The sequence below is a fragment of the Phocoena sinus genome, chromosome 1 (genome assembly GCF_008692025.1).
Source record: "Phocoena sinus isolate mPhoSin1 chromosome 1, mPhoSin1.pri, whole genome shotgun sequence".
NCBI classification, from domain to species: domain Eukaryota; kingdom Metazoa; phylum Chordata; class Mammalia; order Artiodactyla; family Phocoenidae; genus Phocoena; species Phocoena sinus.
The window spans coordinates 150,144,384-150,165,520 of record NC_045763.1 but is presented as its reverse complement, the minus strand read 5'-3'; the positions used below and the strand labels follow the sequence as shown (position 1 = coordinate 150,165,520).

The window sequence follows — 21,137 nt, the reverse complement described above, 5'->3', positions numbered from 1 at the left end:
AATGATGTTATACATTTGTATGTAGAATGGAGTTATATAGCATTTCTAGCCCAATTTTTTCCTATTGTAAAATGAGAATGTATGGCTCAGAGTGTTCAGTAAATTTAATGTTATTAATAAAATTCAACTCTATAAAAACCTTTAAACAATGTTTTTAATAACTACATCTTTTTGTTTGCCTTTTACTTTTGTTTTGTTTTGGGCAGTTGATTGAGGAGCATTCATATATCAAGATCAGCATAGAGGAAATTTTGAAAACATTTTGCCAGTAGGTGGATATCAGGACATGGTGTAAATGAAATGTTGGACAGAGCATCAAGAGAGTTTAGAATTTAGAATATGATGTAAAAGGGGGGTAACATTTCACTTGTTTAGAGTTCTCTCTCTCTCTCTTTTTTTTGTTTTACAATGTTGTGTTAGTCTCTGCTGTACAGCAAAGTGAAGTAGAGTTCCTTGTGCTATACGGCGGGTTCTTATTAGTTATCTATTTTACACATATTAGTGTATATATGTCAATCCCAATTTCCCAATTCATCCCAGCCCCCACTTCCCCCCTTGGTATCCACACTTTTGTTCTCTACATTGGTGTCTCTATTTCTGCATTGCAAACCGGTTCATCTGTACCATTTTTTTCTAGAATCCACATATATGCGTTAATATATGATATTTGTTTTTCTGTTTCTGACTTACTTCGCTCTGTATGACAGTCTCTAGGTCCATCCACCTCACTACAAATAACTCAGTTTCATTCCCTTTTATGGCTGAGTAATATTCCATTGTATATATGTGCCACATCTTCTTTATCCATTCATCTGTTGATGGACACTTAGGTTACTTCCATGTCCTGGCTATTGTAAATAGAGCTGCAATGAACATTTTGTACCACATCTTCTTTATCCATTTATCTGTCAATGGACAGTTAGGTTGTTTCCATGACCGGGCTATTGAATATAGCGCTGCAATGAACACTGGGGTGCATGTGTCTTCTTGAATTATGGTTCTCTCTGGGTATATGCAGTAGTGGGATTGGTGGGTCATATGGTAATTCTTTTTTTAGTTTTTTAAGGAACCTCCATACTGTTCTCCATAGTGGCTGTATCAATTTACATTCCTACCAACAGTGCAAGAGAGTTCCCTTTTCTCCACACCCTCTCCAGCATTTATTGTTTATAGATTTTTTGATGATGGCCATTCTGACTGGTGTGAGGTGATACCTCATTGTAGTTTTGATTTGCATTTCTCTAATGATTAGTGATGTTGAGCATCCTTTCATGTGTTTGTTGACAATCCGTATGTCTTCTTTGAAGAAATGTCTATCTAACTCTTCTGACCATTTTTGGATTGGGTTGTTTGTTTTTTTGATATTGAGCTGCATGAGCTGCTTGTATATTTTGGAGATTAATCCTTTGTCAGTTGCTTTGTTTGCAAATATTTTCTCCCATTCGAGGGTTGTCTTTTCATCTTGTTTATGGTTTCCTTTGCTGTGCAAAAGTTTTTAAGTTTTATTAGGTCACATTTGTTTATTCTTGTTTTTGCTTCCATTTCTCTAGCAGGTGGGTCAAAAAGGATCTTGCTGTGATTTATGTCATAGAGTGTTCTGCCTATGTTTTCCTTTAAGAGTTTGATAGTGTCTGGCCTTACATTTAGGTCTTTAATCCATTTTGAGTTTATTTTTGTGTATGGTGTTAGGGAGTGTTCTAATTTCATTCTTTTACATGTAGCTGTCCAGTTTTCCCAGCATCAGTTATTGAAGAGGCTGTCTTTTCTCCATTGTATATTCTTGCCTCCTTCTTCTCATTGTAGTTTTGATTTGCATTCCTCTAATAATTAGTGATATTGAGCAGTTTTTCATGTGCTTCTTGGCCATCTGTATGTCTTCTTTGGAGAATGTCTATTTAGGTCTTCTGCTCATTTTTGGATTTGTTTTTTTTGTTTTTTTAATATTGAGCTGCATGAGCTGTTTGTATATTTTGGAGATCAATCCTTTGTTGATTGGTTTGCAAATATTTTCTCCCATTCTGAGGGTTGTCTTTTCGTCTTGCTTATGGTTTCCTTTTCTGTGCAAAAGCTTTTAAGTTTCATAGGTCCCATTTGTTTATTTTTGTTTTTATTTCCATTACTCTAGGAGGTGGGTCAAAAAAGATGTAACTGTGATTTTTGTCAAAGAGTGTTCTTCCTGTGTTTTCCTCTGAGAGTTTTATAGTTTCTGGCCTTACATTTAGGTCTTTAATCCATTTTGAGGTTTTTTTTGTGTGTATGGTGTTAGGGAGCATTCTAATTTTATTATCTTACATGTAGAGTTCTCTCAGTGTGAAGACTGAGATCCAGGGAGTAAGAAAGAAGACTCCTCACGTATCAAAATAGGTCTATCTCCCTTCTCCTTAGGTCCTTAACATTATAGGAGATGCCTCTGCATTATTTTAGCCCTTTAGGACTTTACTTTATTTGTCTCCATTATAGTATTGAATTTTCTATCAGATTTATAAGATTTTCAAGTGCACAGACAATTAAAAGGAAGAGAACTTGCTGAAGCAGGAATGACATTTCCTAGGGAAGAACCCCCACAAACAAAGGCCAGAAGTAAAAAATTTTAAAAACATAACAACATAGCAGCTTTACTGTCAGGATATATTGTATAAACAACCCAACGGCTACTGCAGGGAACTTCTAAGGGAATGCATGATCCAGTAATCAGTGAAGGGAGATTAAATTATGTTTACAGTAATGTCCAAGAAACCAATTTTTTATGTAAGCCTATTCAAAGTAATAAAATTTAGTATTTAAAGGGTGTCCATTTATTTATAAAATGCTCAATTCACTAATATGAAACAAATAAAAGGAAGTCATATTTTTAAATATTTTAATCCATATTTATTTTTATCTATGAAATCCACAATGCTTATTTGATATTTACCTCTTACCATAGCATTTCTTGAGCACCCAGTGTGTAGAGAGTGTAGTACAAAAAGAAGGCATATGATCCCAGCCCTCTATGACCTTGCATTCTGAGAGGAAACTGAGCCTGAAGTGACAAGTGCTTGTGTTTCAAACTGCAGAAGAGTAATCTGAGCAGAGTGCTATATACTATAGAAAAGAGGAGAGGTGAGTTTTGGATTTGGAAAGAAGTGGGGAAGGATACATACATATAAATATATTTTAAAACCAAAAGCACTGTTATCTCTTCAATTTAGTGTTGAATGAAAGTTCACCTTATTTCTCAACAAACCAAAAGCTAATAGATTGTTATTTAAAGTAAGCAAGGAACATCCTTTGCTACTACTACCACTTGGGTAAAAGCATGGGACAGTCATTTAAAATCTTGCCAAGAATCTATTTATTCCGTATTACTTACCTGATGTCAGGCCACAGTCCCTGGCTGATGAAGGAGATAAAGTACTTTATTTTCATGTTCTTATTCTCTCCTACTTAGATGCCTGTGGTGATCCACCGAGATTTGAAACTATGAGGCTCCAGCATGCCCCAAAACCCAATTATAGTCCTGGGGAAACTATACACTATAAATGTCGCCTAGGTTTCCGGCCCATGGCTCCTCCTCTTCCCACCTCTGCTGTTTGTCAGGATGATAATACATGGTCACCTCTACAGGAGGCCTGTACAAGTAAGTAAACAAAAAAAAATTGTTTTATGTTTCTGGAAATTTTCACACATTTTAGCATGCATATTCCACTAGTGCGATGATGGTTTTCTCATGTGAAAATAGGTTTTAGATTGCAATGCATTTTTGCAGGCTTTGAGAAATCCCCAAGGAATCTTTTTCTTGGCAATTGGTTGCCTGGGTAAATATGAATCATATTTGGCCATATAATAAGGAAAAAATAACAGATGAACAATAAGATTCCCGTGAATTCTAACAAGAAATGTAGAATTTTGAATTTGATTTAAGTCTATTTTTGAAATTGGTATAAACCAACATATTTGAATGTTTTCTTTTAGGAAAATTGTGTCCTAATCTAGGAGATCCTGTAAATGGCCAAGTTAACTATGTAAATGGAAGTACTATGTTTGGTTCACAAGCTCACTATGTTTGTAATGAGGGGTAAGTAAGATGCTCCTTAGAGGAAATAAGGTTAAATGTTACTAATTCCATTTTTGTCTTGCTCCTCTTCTTAAGCATTCCTATAAATTTGATTTCATTTTGCTTTCTATGTGACAAGTTGTACTTATAGCCAAGCAACTCTTGTTTTTATGAAGACTTAAAAGATGTGTAATTAGAAAGAAGTTTAAATTGAAGCAAAGTAAAACTGTATAACTTACTATATGTAATAATACGCCTATTGTATGTATTTAAGATGTAGTAATCATGGTAACTTTATTCTTGAAAATAAAGAGTACCCTGTTTAAAATTGTCAGTTCTCAGAGTTTAAGTAGGGCTTATGGAAATAGGAGGTAGAATTGCCAACCAAAGTTACTCATCTTGAGATAACCTGTAGTTTTACAAGATCCAAGTTGATCTGCCTAACCTGGACGATAATGTTGATCATGATCTCTTAGTTAGAAAAACTTATTTTTAAGACTGCTGCAAGGGAGTGAAGCATCTCAAAAAGAGGTACTGAGCCTTTAATAGTAACTTTTGTTCTACAGAGCTCCTTTAAAAGTATATATTGGGGATACTGGGCATTTATTTTAAAATATGAATTTATAGGGTAAATATTATATACTGTGGAAATGCAATAGGTTTTCTTAATATTAACTTTAATCATATTTTGCTGAATTCATTTAATAGTTCTAATATTTTTGTGTATGGGTGGAATATTTAGGGTGTTATACATATACAATCATATCATCTGCAAACAGGGATAAGTTTACTTCTTTCTTTCCAATTTGGATGCCTTTTATTTATTTTTCTTGCTTAATTGCTCTGCCTAGAACTTCCAGTACTATATTGAATTGAAATGGTAAAAGTGAGCCTCCTTGCCTTTTCTCATCTTAGAGGAAAATCTTTCATATTTTCTCCATTGAGTATGATGTTTGCATTGTGTTTTTCATGTATGGCATTTATTATCTTGAGGCAGTTTCCATCCGCTCCTTGTTTGGTTTTTTTTTTCATGAAAGATGTTGAATTTTGTCAAATGCTTTTTCTTCTCCAATTGAGATGATCATGTGGCTTTTTCCCTTCATTCTGTTGACGTGGCATATTACATTGATTGATTTTCATGTGTTGAGCCATCCTAGCATTCTAGGAATAATTTCCATTTGGTCATGGTTTTCAATCCTTTTTATATGCTGATGAATTGTTTGCTAGTATAATGTTGAGGATTTTTGCTCAGTGTTTATAAAGGATATTGTTCTGTAGCTTCCTTTCTTGTAATGTTTTTATCTAGCTTTGGTGTCACGGTTACACTGGTCTCATAGCATAAGTTCAGAAGACTTCCTTCCTCTTCAATTTTTTGGAAAAGGTTGAGAAGAATTGGTATTACTTCTCTTTTAAATGTTTGGCAGAATTAACAAGTGAAAACATCAGGTCTAGGACTCTCCTTTATTGGGAGATTTTTGACTACTGATTCAATCTCTTTAGTAGTCAGTCAATTCAGATATTCTATTTTTTTAATAATTAAGTCTTGGTAGGTTTTGTATTTATAGGAATTTGTCCATTATATCTAGGCTATCCATTTGTTGGCATAAAATTATTCATAGAACTCTCATAATATTCTTTTTCCTGTAGAACTAAGTGATAATATCCCCACTTTCATTTCTGATTTTAGTAATTTGGATCTTTCTTTTTTCTTAGTCCATCTAGCTAAGGGTTTGTTAATTTTCTTGCTCCTTTTATTTAAAATTAATTTTTATTGGAGTATAGTTGCTTCACAATGTTGTGTTAGTTTCTGCTATACGCAAAGTGAATCAGCTATACGTATACATATATCCCCTCTTCTTTGCATTTCCTTCCCATTTAGGTCACCATAGAGCATTGAGTAGAGTTCGCTGTTCTTTACAGTAGGTCCTCACTAGTTATCTGTTTTATACATAGTAGTGTATATATGTCAATCCCAATCTTGCAATTCACCACACCCCTCCCCAGCTCTTGTTCTTTTTGAAAACAAACTTTTGGTTTCATTGATGTTCTCTATGAATTTCTCTTCTCTATTTTTTATTTCTGCTTTAATCTTTACTACTTACTTCCTTCTGCTGGTTTTGGGTTTAGTTCTTCTTTCTCTAGATCCTTAAGTGGTAACATTAGGTTGTTTATTTTAGAGCTCTCTTCTAACTTCTAATGGAAGAATAATTTACCTACAAATTAAATTAGTTCCAAGTGCATCACATAGGGATTTGATATTCCCATACATTTCAAGATGATTACCATGGTAAGTCTAGTTACCATCCTCACCATACAAAGTTATTACAATTTATTGACTATTTTCTCCATGCTGTACATTTCATCCTTGTAACATTTCTTTTGTAACTGGAGGTTTGTACCTCTTAATCTCCTTCACCTATTTCACTTCTCCTCCCTCTGGCAACCACCTTTTTGTTCTCTGTAACTGGAGTCTGTTTCTGTTTTGTTATGTTTCTTCATTTGCTTTATGTTTAAATTGCACATATAGGTGAAATCATGCAATATTTGTATTTCTCTGTCTGACTTATCTCACTTAGCATAATACTCTCTAGGCCCATCCACATTGTTGCTAATGGCATGATTTCCCTGTTTTCATGGCTGAATTCTATTCCATTTTTTTTGTGTGTGTACATACATACATCTAATTTGACAACTTAAAACTTCATATATACATATATACATGTATACATATATATGTATATGAATATATACATATACATGAATATGAATATATACATGAATATATATTATATATAATTCATATATATAATATATGAAGATATATCATGAATATATACATGAATATATATATATATTCATATATACATGAATTCATATATACATGAAATTCATATATTAATTATGTATATATTTAACACAGTCATTCTATTTAAGGGCAGATAGTTTGCTACCATATCTTGGCTATTTTCAATAATGCTGCAATGAACATAGGGGTGCATATACTTTTTCGAATTAATGATTTTCTTATCTTCATAAAAATACTCAGAAGTGGAATTGATGGATCATATCGTAGTTATATTTTTATCTTCTTGAGGAGCCTCCACACTGTTTTCCAAAATGGCTATACCAATTTACATGATGTTCCTTTTTCTCCATTTCCTCACCAACACTTGTTATTTGTTGTCTTTTGATCACAGTCATTCTGATAAGTGTGGGGTGATTACTCATCATGCTTTTGACTTGCATTTCCTTGATGATTAGATGTTAAGCATCTTTTTACATGTCTAGTGGCCACCTGTATGTCTTCCTTGGAAAAATGTCTGTTCAAGTCCTCTGCCCATTTTTAATTTTTTTAAAATTTTGAGTTGTATGAGTTCTTTGTATATTTTGAGTATTAACATTCTATCAGATATATCATTTGCAAATATCTTCTCACATTTCATTTTGTTGATAGTTTTCTTTGCTGTGTGAACAGTGTTTAGTTTGATGTAGTTCCATTTGTTTATTTTTTGTTTTTGTTTCCCTTACAGAGGGGACAGATCTGAAAAAATATTTTTAAGACTGATATCAAAGAGCATACTAGCTATGCTTTCTTCTAGAAGTTTTATGGTTTCAGGTCCTACATTTAAGTCTTTAATCCATTTTTACTTTATTTTTGTATGCGGTTTGAGAAAGTAGTCTAGTTTGATTCTTTTGCATGTATCCATTTTTCCCAACACCATTTATTCAAGAGACTGTCTCTTCCCCATTGCATATTCTTGTCTCCTTTGCCATAGATTAATTGACCATATAAGCATGGGTATATTTCTGGTCAATCTATTCTGTTTCATTAATCCATGTGTCTGTTTATGTATCACATTGTTTTGGTTACCGTAGCTTTGTAGTACACTTTGAAATAAGGGGATGTGATAACTCCAGCTTTGTTGTTCCTCAAGATTGTTTGGTTATATGGGGTCTGTTGTGTTTCCATACAAATTTTAGAATTATTTGTTCTAGTTCTGTGAAAAATGCCATTGGTATTTTGATAGGGATTGCATTGAACCTGAAGATTGTCTTGTGGAATATGGTTGTTTTAACAATATTAACTCTTCCAATCCATGAGCATGGTATATCTTTCCATTTTCTTCTGTCACCTTCAATTTCTTTCATTGCATCTTACAGTTTTCCAAGTAGAGGTCTTTTACCTCCTTGGTTAAGTTTATTCCTAGGTACTTTATTCTTTTGATGCAGTTACAAATGGGATTGTTTTATTAATTTATCTGACTGCTAGTTTGTTTTTAGTGTATAGAAACACAACAGATTTCTGTACATTAACTTTTTCTTTTTTAATCTATGTTGAATTTCAAATAACATCCTACAGCTTGGCTTGGGTTGTTATTCTTTTTTTAAAATTTATTTATTTATTTATTTATTTATGGCTGTGTTGGGTCTTTGTTTCTGTGCGAGGGCTTTCTCTAGTTGTGGCAAGTGGGGGCCACTCTTTTGTTTTTTTTTTGTGGTATGCGGGCCTCTCACTGTTGCGGCCTCTCCCGTTGCAGAGCACAAGCTCCGGACGCGCAGGGTCAGCGGCCATGGCTCACGGGCCCAGCCGCTCTGCGGCATTTGGGATCTTCCCGGACCGGGGCATGAACCCGTGTCCCCTGCATCAACAGGCGGACTCTCAACCACTGCGCCACCAGGGAAGCCCACGGGCGCCACTCTTCATCATGGTGCGTGGGCCTCTCACTATCGCGGCCTCTCTTGTTGCGGAGCACAGGCTCCATATGCGTAGGCTCAGTAGTTGTGGCTCACGGGCTCAGTAGTTGTGGCTCATGGGCCCAGTTGCTCTGCGGCATGTGGGATCTTCCCAGACCAGGGCTCAAAACCGTGTCCCCTGCATCGGCAGGCAGATTCTCAACCACTGTGCCACCAGGGAAGCCCTGTACATTAACTTTTTATCCTTCAACTTTACTTAATTGATTACTTAGTTCTAATAGTTTTTGGTGGCATCTTTAGGATTTTCTGTATATAGTAGCAAATCATCAGCAGACAGTAACAGTTTTACTTCCTCCTTTCCAATTTGGATTCCTAACATGTATTTTTCTTGTTTGATGCCTGTGGCTAGGGCTTCCAATACCATGTTGAATAAAAGTGGTGAGAGTGGGCATCCTTGTCCTGTTCCTGATCTCAGAGGAAATGCTTTCTGCTTGTTACCACTGAGTATGTTATTTGTGGGCTTGTCATATATGGCCTATATTATATTGAGGTATGTTCCCTCTATATGCACTATGTTGAGAGGTTTTTTTTTTTTATCATAAATGGATGTTAAATTTGTTAAAAAGCTTTCTGCATCTGTGAGATAATCTATGATTTTTATTCTTCAATGTGTTAATGTGTTATATCACACTGACTGATGATATTGAACCATCCATACATCCCTGAGATAAATCCCACTTGATCATGGTGTATGATCCTTTTAAAGTAGTTTTGAATTTGTTTGCTAATATTTTATTAAGCACTTTTGCAGCTATGTTCATCAAAGATATTGGTCTATAATTTTCTTTTGTTGTGGTGTCTTTGTCTAGTTTTAGTATCAGGGTGATCCTGGCCTTTTAGAATGCATTTGAAAGTGTTCCTTCCATTTATATTTTTTGAAATAGCTTGAGAAGGATAGGCGTTAACATTTTTAATGAGGTATAATTGATTTACAATATTATATTAGTTTCAGGTGTACAACATAGTGATTCAAAACTTTTATAGATTATAATCCATTTATAGTTATCATAAAATATTGGCAATATTCCCTGTGCTGTACAATGTATTTTGAGAAAGATAAGTATCAACTCTTCTCTAAATGTTTGCTAGAACTCACCTGTGTGACTTTAGTTTGTTGAGAGTTTTTGTATTAGTGATTTAATTTCATTACTGGTAATTGGTCAGTTAATATTTTCTATTTCTTCCTTGTTCAGTCTTAGGAGATTGTGCATTTTTAGGAATTTATGCATTTCTTCTGGGTTGTTCATTTTATTGCCTTATAGTTGTTCATAGTAAACTTTTATCATCCTTTGTGTTTCTGTGGTGTTGGTTGTATGTTCTTCATTTTGATTTTATTGATTTAGGCCCTCTTTTTTTCTTGATGAGTCTGGTTATAACTTGTTTATCTTTCAAAGTATCAGGTCTTCATTTCACTGATCTTTTCTAATTTTTTTCTCTCCATTTCATTTATTTCTGCCTTGATCTTTATGATTTCTTTCCTTCTACTAGCTTTGGGTTTTGTTTGTTCTTCTTTTCCTACTTCCTTTAGGTGTAAGTTTAGGTTGTTTAATAGAGATTTTTCTTGTTTCCTGAGGTAAGTTTGTATTGTTATAAACTACCCTCTTAGAACTGCTTTTGCTGCATCCCATAGATTTTGGATCATTGTGTTTTCATTTTCATTTGCAGTGTTTTTTTTTTTTAATTCTTCTTTGATTACATCAGTGATCCATTGGTTATTTAGTAGCATAACGTTTAACCTTCACATGTTACTGTTAATACTTGACTTCTAGTCTCATGTCTTTGTGGTCAGAAAACATGCTTGATATGATTTCAATTTTCTTAAATTTACCAAGGCTTGCTTTGTGGCCTAGAATGTGATATATCTTGGAGAAAGTTCCATGTGCCTTTGAAAAAAATGTATAATACATTCTTCTGCTTTGGCTGTAATGTTCCATACATATCTATTATGTCCATCCAATCTAATGTATCATTTAAAGCCAGTGTTTCCTTATTGATTTCCTGTCTGTATGATCTGTCCATTGATGTAAGTGGGGTGTTAAAGTCCCCTACTATTATTGTGTTGCTGTCAATTTCTCCCTTTATATCCGTTAAATTTTCCTTATATATTTAGGTGGTCGTATATTGGGTGCATATATATTTTAAATTGCTATATCTTCTTCTTGGACTGATCCCTTGATCTTTATGTAGTGTACTTCTTTGCCTCTTGTAGCAGTCTTTGTTTTAAATTATTTTGTCTGATATAAGTATTTGTATCCTGGCTTTCTTTTGATTTCCATTTACCTAATTCTCTGTGTTTATTTCTATATACTAGCTAGTTCAGTTATGTTTCTCAATATTGGAGAAGTGGTCTTATATAGGAAATGTCTTACATGGCCCAGCAACATATTCCCCTCTGTTTACTATACCTGTATGCTCTAGTGTTGTCCCTTATGTGGGTTGCATAGGCTCTTTTGTTGTGGCAGGGTCAACTACTGGGGAACACTGATAGGCAGTGCTGGCTCCAAGGCTGGTTGGCTGCCAGGCCATGCCTCATGCAGAAACTGATGGACCACTAATGGGTGGGGCTGCATCTTGGTGCAGCTATCTGCATGACTAAGGGTGTCCTAGGGCTGGTATCGACCTGCTAGTGGGCAAGACTAGGTCCCAGGGTGTCTGGCTCCTCAGCCCAGTGCATCCTAGGGCTGATGCCAGCTAACTGGTGAGTGGATAAGCCCCCAACCCTAATAAGCTAGGGAGACATTCCCAAAATGGCAGTTTTGCAAGCACCACTGTCCTCATGGTAGAATGCCCTCCCAAATGACTGTCACTAGTCTCTGTGTTCCCAGGAGGAGACCAGTTGCCTCCTTCCTCTTTGGGAGGCTCTCCAAGATCAACGAGTGGGTCTGACCCAGGCTCCTTTCAAATTACTGCCTCTGGCTTGGGTTTCAGAGTGTGTAATGTTTTGCATTTTTTATTGTAAGCATCTATGGCTTTAAAGTTCCCCCTCAGCACTGCTTTTGCTGAATTCCATAAGTTTTGGTATGTTAAATTTTCATTTCCATTCATGTCAAAATGTTTTCTAAGTGCCGTTTTGATTTCTTCTTTGACTCATTGGTTGCTTAAAAGCAATTTAATTTTCAATTTTAATTTTCACTATTTTGAGAATTTTCCAATTTCCCTTTTGATTTTGATTTTTAAGTTTGTCCTGTTGTGGTCAAAGAATATATTTTGTATATCTCTCTTTTTAAATCTATTGATTAATTAATACTTAATTTTTAGACTGACCAAATTAATTAATCTAGCATATTAATGCATAATAATTATGTATTATTTATTATGTCATTATGTTATGAAGAATATTAATTTGTGTTTTTCATCTGTGACTAACATATGGTCTCACCTGGAAAATGTCCCATGTGCACTTGAGAAGACTGTATTCTGTTGTTAGGTAGAATGCTCTGTATATATCTGTGAGATCTAGTTGGTATTGTATTGTTGAAATCCTCTACTTCCTTACTTATCTTCTATCTAGTTGTTCAACCCATTATGATGAGTGGGGTATTGAAATCTCCAACTATTATTGTATAAATGCCTATTATGTAGAAATGTGTGCTTTTCTCTTCAATTCTGTCATTTTTTCTTCATATATTCAGGTGGCCTCTCATTAGATGCATAAATGTTTATAATTGTTATATCTTTTTCCAGTACTTAACCCTTTTTAATGTATAATGTCCTTCTTTGTCTCTTGTACACTTTTGGTTTAAAGTCTATTTTGTCTGAATTAGTATAGTCATTCCTGCTCTCTTTTGGTTACTATTAGCATGGAGTATCTTTTTCCACCCTTTCACTTTCAACCCACTTGTGTCTGTGGATGTCATGTCAGTCTCTTGTAAACAGCATATAGTGGGATCATGTGTTTTTATGCATTATGTCAATTTCTGTCTTTTGATTAAGAATTTAATCCATTTACAATTAATATAACTACTGACAGGAGGTACTTATTTCTGTCATTGTGCCATTTGTTTTCTCTATGCCTTAGAGCTTTTTTCCCCCTCATTTCCTGTATTACTGTTTTCTTTTGTGTTTAGTTGATTTTTATAGTGATATGTATAAATTCCTGTATCATTTCCTTTTGTATCATTACATTCTGTAGCTATTTTGTTTGTGGTTACCATGGGGATTACATTTAACATTCTATAGTTATAAAACTCCAATTTGAACTTATACCAAATTAACTACAAAAACTGTAGCTGCAAACCACCTTTACAGTGATGCTAGCTTTCATAATTGTCCACACATTTACTTTTAGTGAGATCTTTATTTTTCCACACAGAGTTGAGTTACTGTCTAGTGTCCTTTTATTTCACCTTGCAGGACTCCTTTGAGTATTTCTTGCAGTTGAGGTCTAGTGGTCCCAAACTCTCTTGGCTTTTATTTCTGAAAAGGTCCTAATTTCTCCCTCACTTTTGAAGCACAGTTTTGCTGGATAGAGGATTTTGTTTGATAGGGTGTTTTTTTATTTTAGCACTTTGAGTATATCTGCCCACTGTCTTGGGGACTCTGAGTTCCTAATGATAAATCTCATAATCTTATTTAGGATCCCCTGTATGTGATGATTTTCTCTCTCTCTCTCGTGGCTTTCAGTATTCTCTCTTTGTCTTTTGAAAGTTTGATTATTATGTGTCTTAGTGTGGGTCTCTTTGAGTTCATCTTAGAGTTCATTGAGCTTTTGGCTTATTTATTTCACATAGTTCATGAAATTTGGTAGTTTTCAGCCATTATTTTTTCAAATATTCTCTCTGCTCTTTTCTCTATATCTTCTCCTTCCAAGAGTCCCACAGTGTATATGTTGGTATGCCTGTTGGTGTCCCACAGATCCCATAGGCTCTGTTCATTTTTCTTCTTTTTTCTTTTTGTTCCTCAGAGTCAATAATTTCCATTGTCCTGTATTCAAGTTCTCTGATTCTTTCTTCTTTCTGCTCAAATGTGCCTTTATTTCCTCCAGGGAATTTTTAATTTCCATTATTGTACTTTTCAACTCCAGAATTTCCTTTAGGGTTTTTTCTAGGTTTTCTTTCTCCTAATTGAGATTTACATGTTTTACACATATTTTCTTGACTTTCTAGATTTCTTCCTTTAGTTCTTTAAACATCTTTAAGGCAGTCATTTTTTCTTTCAAATTTTATTGAGGCCCAAGGCCTATGGGGCTTAGGCAGGAAGCCTCCCTGCAGGCAAGGGAGAAGCCAGTGGAGAGGCATTATTTGACATTTTCTGGAGGCACAGGTTGTTGGTGTAGCCACATTTCTTCTTGTGGCAGTTGGCAGCATGGAGATGCAGGTGAGCATAACTCTTGTGGCAGATCATTTTGTAGCAATGTATTTTGGGGCAAGCTTGTGGAGGGAAGGCTCAATGATGCCACCCCACAGTCAAAGTACCAAGTGCAAGGTGGATTCTTTCTGGATATTGTAGTCTGAGAGAGTATGGTCATCCCCCAGCTATTTGCCTGCAAAAATTCAATGATGTTGGGGAAGCAAGATGTCCTCCTTGTCTTGGATTTTAGCTTTGATGTTTTCAGTGATGACACTGGGCCTGACCTTGAGAGTGATGTTCTTGCTTGCAGGGTCTTCATAAAGATCTTCATCTCTATGCCTTTCCCTCAGCCCCCTCACTGAAAAAAGATCAGGCAGCAGAACGGGCATTCATCGATTTACCACTAAGAGTACCTTCACGAGACAGTTATTTTAAAGTCTTTGTCTAGTAGATCTGCCATCAGTTCTCTTTCAAGGACAATTTCTGTTGATTTATTTCTTCCTTTGAATGGCCCATACTCTCCTGTTTCTTTGTATACCTTGTGACTTTTTTTTTTTTTACTGAACTGAACATTTGAATCTAATAATTTGGTAACCCTGGAAATTAGATTTCCCCGCTTCCCTAGAGCTTGCTCTTTTACGTTATTTTTTATTGTTGTATGGCATCTCCGTGTTGAAGATCAGCCTGATGTATAAACTGAAGATTATCTCAGGTCTTTCCTGAGCCTTTCCCTGGGCATGCACAACCACTTTCTTCTTTGCGGTTGCTTTTGAATGTTCTAGTGTTTAATGTCTAGCTTCTGAAAGGGGAAAAAGCCAAAAATGAATTGGGGAACAAAGCACACTGGTTATTTAAGTCCCCTGAAAGTTACTTCAGCCAGGGTGGAAGGGGCTTGCAAGAGTGAGGGTAGGTGTGACAACAATGGCTTGCCACCTCTTTGACTGATTCTGTGATCAGAAGCAGCAATCAGTGATAAGAACATAGATCTTCATATTTGGAGGACAGGTTCCTTTTTGACCACCCAGGCTCCCACAGGCTACTTGTAGGCTGCTCTGGGAACACATGCACAGATCCTTGCCATATTGCTGTGAATGGGGGTGAGTAGTTGCCACTGTGCTAAGAACAGAAGTTGACCATAATAAGTCAACTTAACCTGTTCAAGTCTTCACCTGGAAATTGCAAATCATCAACAGAATGCAGAATTCCAAAATAGTAACATCAGGCAGACTGTACCAGTGCAATTGTTGTCAAGGTGGGGAGACAGATTCCTGTGCCTCTTAACTTGCCATCATCCCAGAAACACACATTATAATCTAGAATCAATGAGTGAGCCTTGGGGGAAAAGTCAGCTGGAAGCAGGTACAGTATTTTTTAACTTGATCAATTAAAAATAATGGAATATTCAGTGAATATTTATATAGAGAGAGCCTGCTAGGTACTTTGAGGGATATCAAAAGTTCAAGACATAGACTCTTCTTAAAGAAGTTGTATCCTTCTTGAGAAATACAAGAGAGGCATCAAGGCAAAATAGTAAATGAGAAGAAGTATCAAATAGATAGAGTCACTCACAATCATTACAATGAGAGTTCAGAAGGAGGAGAGTGTATTGTGAATTTAAATCATCAGAGAAAATTTCATCAAGTAGGAGTATTCCTGAGCTACTCCTAGGAAGGTATAGGCATACCTTGGACATACTGCAGGTTCAGTTCCAGACCACTGCAATAAAGCAAGTCAAATGAATTTTTAAAATATGTTTACACTATACCATAGTCTACTAAGTGTGCAATAGAATTATGTCTAAAAAATGTACATACGTTAATTTTAAAATACCATATTGCCAAAAAATGTTAACCATAATCTGAACCTTCAGCGAGTCATAGTAGTAACATTAAAAATCATTGATCACAGATGACTGTAACAAATATAATAATAGTAATAAAGTTGAAATATGTGATATTTACCGAGATGTGACAAGAGATACAAAGTGAACAAACACTGTTGGAAAAATGACACAAATAGACTTGCTCGATTCAAGGTTGTCATACACCTTCGATTTGTTAAAAACTCAGTAAAGTGAAAAGCAATAAGCTGAGATATGCCTGTATTTTGATCTGAAGAATATTAATAAGAGTTACGACTTACCTAGTACCTAGAATACTAATAAGAGTTACAACTTACCTAGTACCTTGTGCCAGATGCTAGCTCATCCAGTCCTCAAAACAATCCCATGAGGGATTATCCCCTATTATCCCCCTTTTCATAGATGAGGAAACTGAGCAAGAGAAACTTGCTTAAGGGGATTGCCCAAGCTCAAATAAGAAGTCAGTCTTAGAGCTGGAACTTGAAGCCAGGCAAAAGCAGGGAGACACTGTAGGAGATGTGACTCTTTAAGAAGGATCCACTGAATAATAGCAAAATATTTCTTCTTTTCAAGTGTACATGGGACATTCTCTAATATCATATTTTAGGCAATAATTTTTAACACATTTCCAAAAAACTGAAACTATTACCAGTATATTACCTGATCACAATGGAATGAATGTATTCATAGAAATCAAAACAAGGTATATGTAAAATCCCCAAATATTTGAAAACTATGAAAGACACTTCTAAGTAACCCATGAGTCAAAAAAGCAGTCACAAGCTCTAGGGCCTGATCTCTCTTCTCAGTCCTTACTGAGGAGAATGGTGTGAGCAAAAGTGTAGAAGTGAATGTGTGATACATTTGCCAGAGATAGCAAAGGGGTTACACTGACAGGCATGATAGTAATTTAGACATTTTGCTGTAGGCCAATGTCAATGTATGTCCACATGCAGAAACTCTTTATTTGATTGTGTTGCAGATTTAGCACATCCATTATATTTTAAGAAACTTCTCTCTCAAATTACTATAGTACAGAAAAACAACCATATAATTTTTTTCCATTATTATGCACATCTTGTAATTGCTAAAGAACATAATAACTTTTCTTTTCACATTTAGTTTTTACATGATTGGATCAAGAATTCTATATTGTGAAATTTCTGGAAATAATGTGATATGGGATGATAATCCCCCATTATGTGAAAGTAAGTATATTCTCTCTTTAGAACATAGAGCAGCAGTTCTCAAACTTTTTGGCCTGGGGACCCCTTTATGCTTTTAAATTAACACAGACACTGAAGAGCTTCTCTTTATATGGGTTATGTCTTAATATTTATTATATTGGAATTAAAACAGAAACGTTTTAAAAGTAATTAGTAATTCATTTTTAAGAAGCGTAACCTCAATGCATGTTAATATATGCAACATATTTTTATGAAAAATCAAGTTTCCAAAACATAGTGAGAATAGTGGCATTGTTTTACACTTTTGAAAATTACTTTAATGTCTGACTTAAAGGAAGAGATCTGGATTCAGTCAGTTGCAAAATCACACCATTTGAAGCCTCTGGAAAATTTCACTGTAAGCTCATAAGGATGAAAGTGAAAACTGACAGTAATACTCAGTATTAATGTAAACAACCAGTTTGTGAATGGAGATATTTATAAATCATAAAGCATTTCTCAACTAGCACTGAGTTATATTTTTAATCACAAGTATATTTTAGCATTAAATTGTCAGCCTCTTTCATGACGATGAGAACAAAACTTAGCAGATAAATAATATGTATTTCATATCTTATATAGATATTTCAGAAAACAAGTTTTATTCTAAAAGTTAATTTCTACATTAATGGTTTGAATTTGGGAAAATACATTTTCACATAGAGACTTTCTTCTAAATGGGTATTGGATTCACAACTATCTTATATTAATCATATGTTAATGAATTCTTTGAAGGCAGTTCATAGGACTTTGCTAATGCTGTCCTAATCTTTTACCTTTACTTCATGTCCTTTTTTCCCCCTTTTTAAGGGGTTTTGTGTGCAACACCTAGAAACATAACAAATGGAAGAATCACCAATTACAAGGACGAATATGAATATAATGAAATAGTAACTTATAGTTGTAATCCTTCAGATGGACCAGATGAATATTCACTTGTTGGAGAGAGTGTGCTTGTTTGTGTTGATAGTGACAGATGGAGTAGTGACTCTCCTCAGTGTAAAGGTAATATTTCCATTTACTTCCTCCTGCATTTGTAAATACTGTGGAAACACTTCATGAATACTTTTGCCTACAAGTAAACAAAACAGCCATATGTACTTGCTCCTCCTACTAAACTGACTTCTAATTAGTTTAATATTGGTCAAACCAAATTAAAAGATAGTTCTAGTTGTACAGTTCCCCATACGTCAGTCCACATGTCCTTGGCATTCCAATTTATACATCATGAACTACTGTGTATATGCATGAGTTAGGACTGTTTATTTGTTTGCTTGTTTGTAAGCATCAGAAAACTCAACACACACTGGCTTAAAAAATAAGAAAGTTTTACTTGTATTATATGACATCTGAGAGTTCTGGCTGCAGGAAATGGTAAAAGACTAACCCTCTTACCAATAAGATTGTTAAACTATGGCCAAAACTTATTTAACTAACAATGTTTAATGACTACAGAAGCAGGGAGACACTGGAGGGGATGTGACTCTTCAAGAAGGATCCACTGAATAATAGCAAAATATTTCTTCTTTTCAAGTGTACGTGGGACATTCTCTAATATCATATTTTAGGCAATAATTTTTAACACATTTCCAAAAAACTGAAACTATTACCAGTATATTACCTGATCACAATGGAATGAATGTATTCATAGAAATCAAAACAAGGTATATGTAAAATCCCCAAATATTTGAAAACTATGAAAGACACTTCTAAGTAACCCATGAGTCAAAGAAGCAGTCACAAGGGAAATTAGAAAGTGTTTTGAACTGAATAAAAATGAAAAAACAGCATATCAATATATCAAAAGTTGTGGGATACTGAAAAAGTATTGTTCAGAAGGATATTTATAGTATGAGATACTTATGTTAGAAAAACAGAAAAGTCTCAACTCAATCATCTAAGTTTCTACCATAAGAAACTAAAAAAGAAGAGCAAATTAAACCCAAAACAAGAAAACACAAGGAAATAATAAACTTAGCAATCCATGAAACTGAAAAGAGAAAATAAACAGAGATAATCAAAGAAATCAGCACGTGGTTCTTGAGAAAATTGATAAAATAAATAAACCTATAGACAGTCTGACAGGAAAAAAGAAGATACAAATTACCAATACAGAGAGTGAGAAAGGGGACATCATGAAATATCCTGCGGACATTTGAAAGATAATGAGGGAATAAAATGAGCCACTCTATGCCTATAAATTTGACAAATTAATCGTTCTCACAAAGAGTACTGCAGACCCCATGTCCTCAATGGGGAATTCTACCAAATATTTAAGGAATAAATAATAGCAGCTCTATACCAAGCCTTAATTAAACACAACAGGAGGGAATACTTCTCAACTCATTTCATGAGGACAGCATTGCTCTGATGCCAAAACCAGACAGATGTACAACATAGTGATTCAGCATTTACATACATAAAAAGATGATCACCATGATGTCTAGTTCCCATTTGTCACACTTAAAGTTATTACAGAATTATTAACTATATTCTCTATTCTGTATATCATAACTTCATGACTTATTTATTTTATAACTAGAAGTTTGTGCCTTTTAATCCACTTCACTTATTTTGCCCATCCTCCCAGCCACCTCTTCTCTGCCAATCACCAGTTTCTTCTCTGTATCCATGAATCTGTTTCTGTCTTGTTTTATTAGTTCATTTGTTTTGTTTTGTAGATCCCACATATAAGTGAAGTCATATGGTATTTGTGTTTCTCTGACTGATTTATTTTACTTTGCATAATACCCTCTAGGTCCATTGATGTCTCAAATGGCAAAATTTCATTCTTTTTATGGCTGGGTAATATTCCATTGTATATATACCACATCTTCTTTATCCATTATTCTATCAGTAGACACTTAGGTTGCTTCCATATCTTAACTATTGTAAAAAATGCTGTAATGAAAAAAGGGCTGCATAAATCTTTTTGAATTAGTGTTTTGTTTTCTTTAATTCAATACCCAGAGGTAAAATTTCTAGGTCATATGGTAGTTCTATTTTCTCCCAGTCTATGGCTCATTTTATTCATTCCTATATAGTGTCTTTTGAAGCAAAAGTTAACTGTTGTTTAAATGTTTGGTAAAATTCACCTGTGGACCCGTGTGGTCCTGGCTTTTGTTTTTTGGGAGTTATTTGATTACTGATTCAATTTCATTACTGGTAATTTGTCTATTCAGATTTTCTATTTCTTCTTGACTCAGTATTAGGAGATTGTATGTTTCTAGGAATTTATCCATTTCTTCCAGGTTTTCCAATTTTAGGTGTATAATTGTTCATAGTATTCTCTTATGATCCTTTGTATTTCTGTGATATTGGTTGTAACTTCTCTATTATTTCCAATTTTATTTATTTTGATACTTTCTTTTCTTTCCTGATGAGTGTGGCTATAGGTTTGTCAATCTTTTTTTAATCTTTTCAAAGAATCAACTCTTAGTTTCATTGTTCTTTTCTATTGTTTTTAGTCTCAATTTCATTTATTTTAACTTTGTTCTTTATTATTTTCTTCCTTCTACAAACTTTTGGGGAGTTTTTTGTTCCTTTTTTTTTTTCTATAGGTGTAGATTTAGTTGTTTACTTGAGATTTTTCTTGTTCTTGTGGTAGGCCTGTATTGCTATAAACTTATCTCTTAGAACGTTTTTTCCTGCATTGCATAGATTTGGAATGCACTGTTTCCATTTTCATTAGTATTAAGATATTTTTTATTTCCTTTTGTTTTTTCATTGACCCAATGATTGTTTAGTAGCATGCTGTTTAGTCTTCATGTGTTGGTTTTTTTCCAGTTTTCTTCTCGTAGTTGATTTGTAGTTTCATACCATTGTGATTGGAAAAGATGCTTGATCATAGCTTTAAATGTAAAACCTAAACTATAAGACTTAATAGAAGACATAGAAAATATCTGTGACTTAGCAAAGATTTCTTCAAAAACCTTAAAAGCATTATCCTTTAAAGAAAAAAAAATTAACT

General features: G+C 34.5%; 1 protein-coding gene and 1 pseudogene across 1 annotated transcript in view; one reads left to right on the top strand and one right to left on the bottom strand.

Annotated features, from left to right (window-relative positions):
- Positions 1 to 2,675: 2,675 nt before the first annotated feature.
- Positions 2,676 to 21,137, top strand: part of LOC116740291 (membrane cofactor protein-like) — a 115,282-nt gene continuing 96,820 nt past the window's right edge. The window contains exons 1-5 of the mRNA XM_032605815.1: positions 2,676 to 2,721; positions 3,431 to 3,619; positions 3,955 to 4,057; positions 17,064 to 17,149; positions 17,978 to 18,172. Of these exons, the coding sequence (XP_032461706.1) occupies positions 2,676 to 2,721; positions 3,431 to 3,619; positions 3,955 to 4,057; positions 17,064 to 17,149; positions 17,978 to 18,172 (619 nt within the window). The remainder of the gene's footprint in view (positions 2,722 to 3,430; positions 3,620 to 3,954; positions 4,058 to 17,063; positions 17,150 to 17,977; positions 18,173 to 21,137) is intronic.
- Positions 13,979 to 14,411, bottom strand: LOC116760182 (annotated as a pseudogene).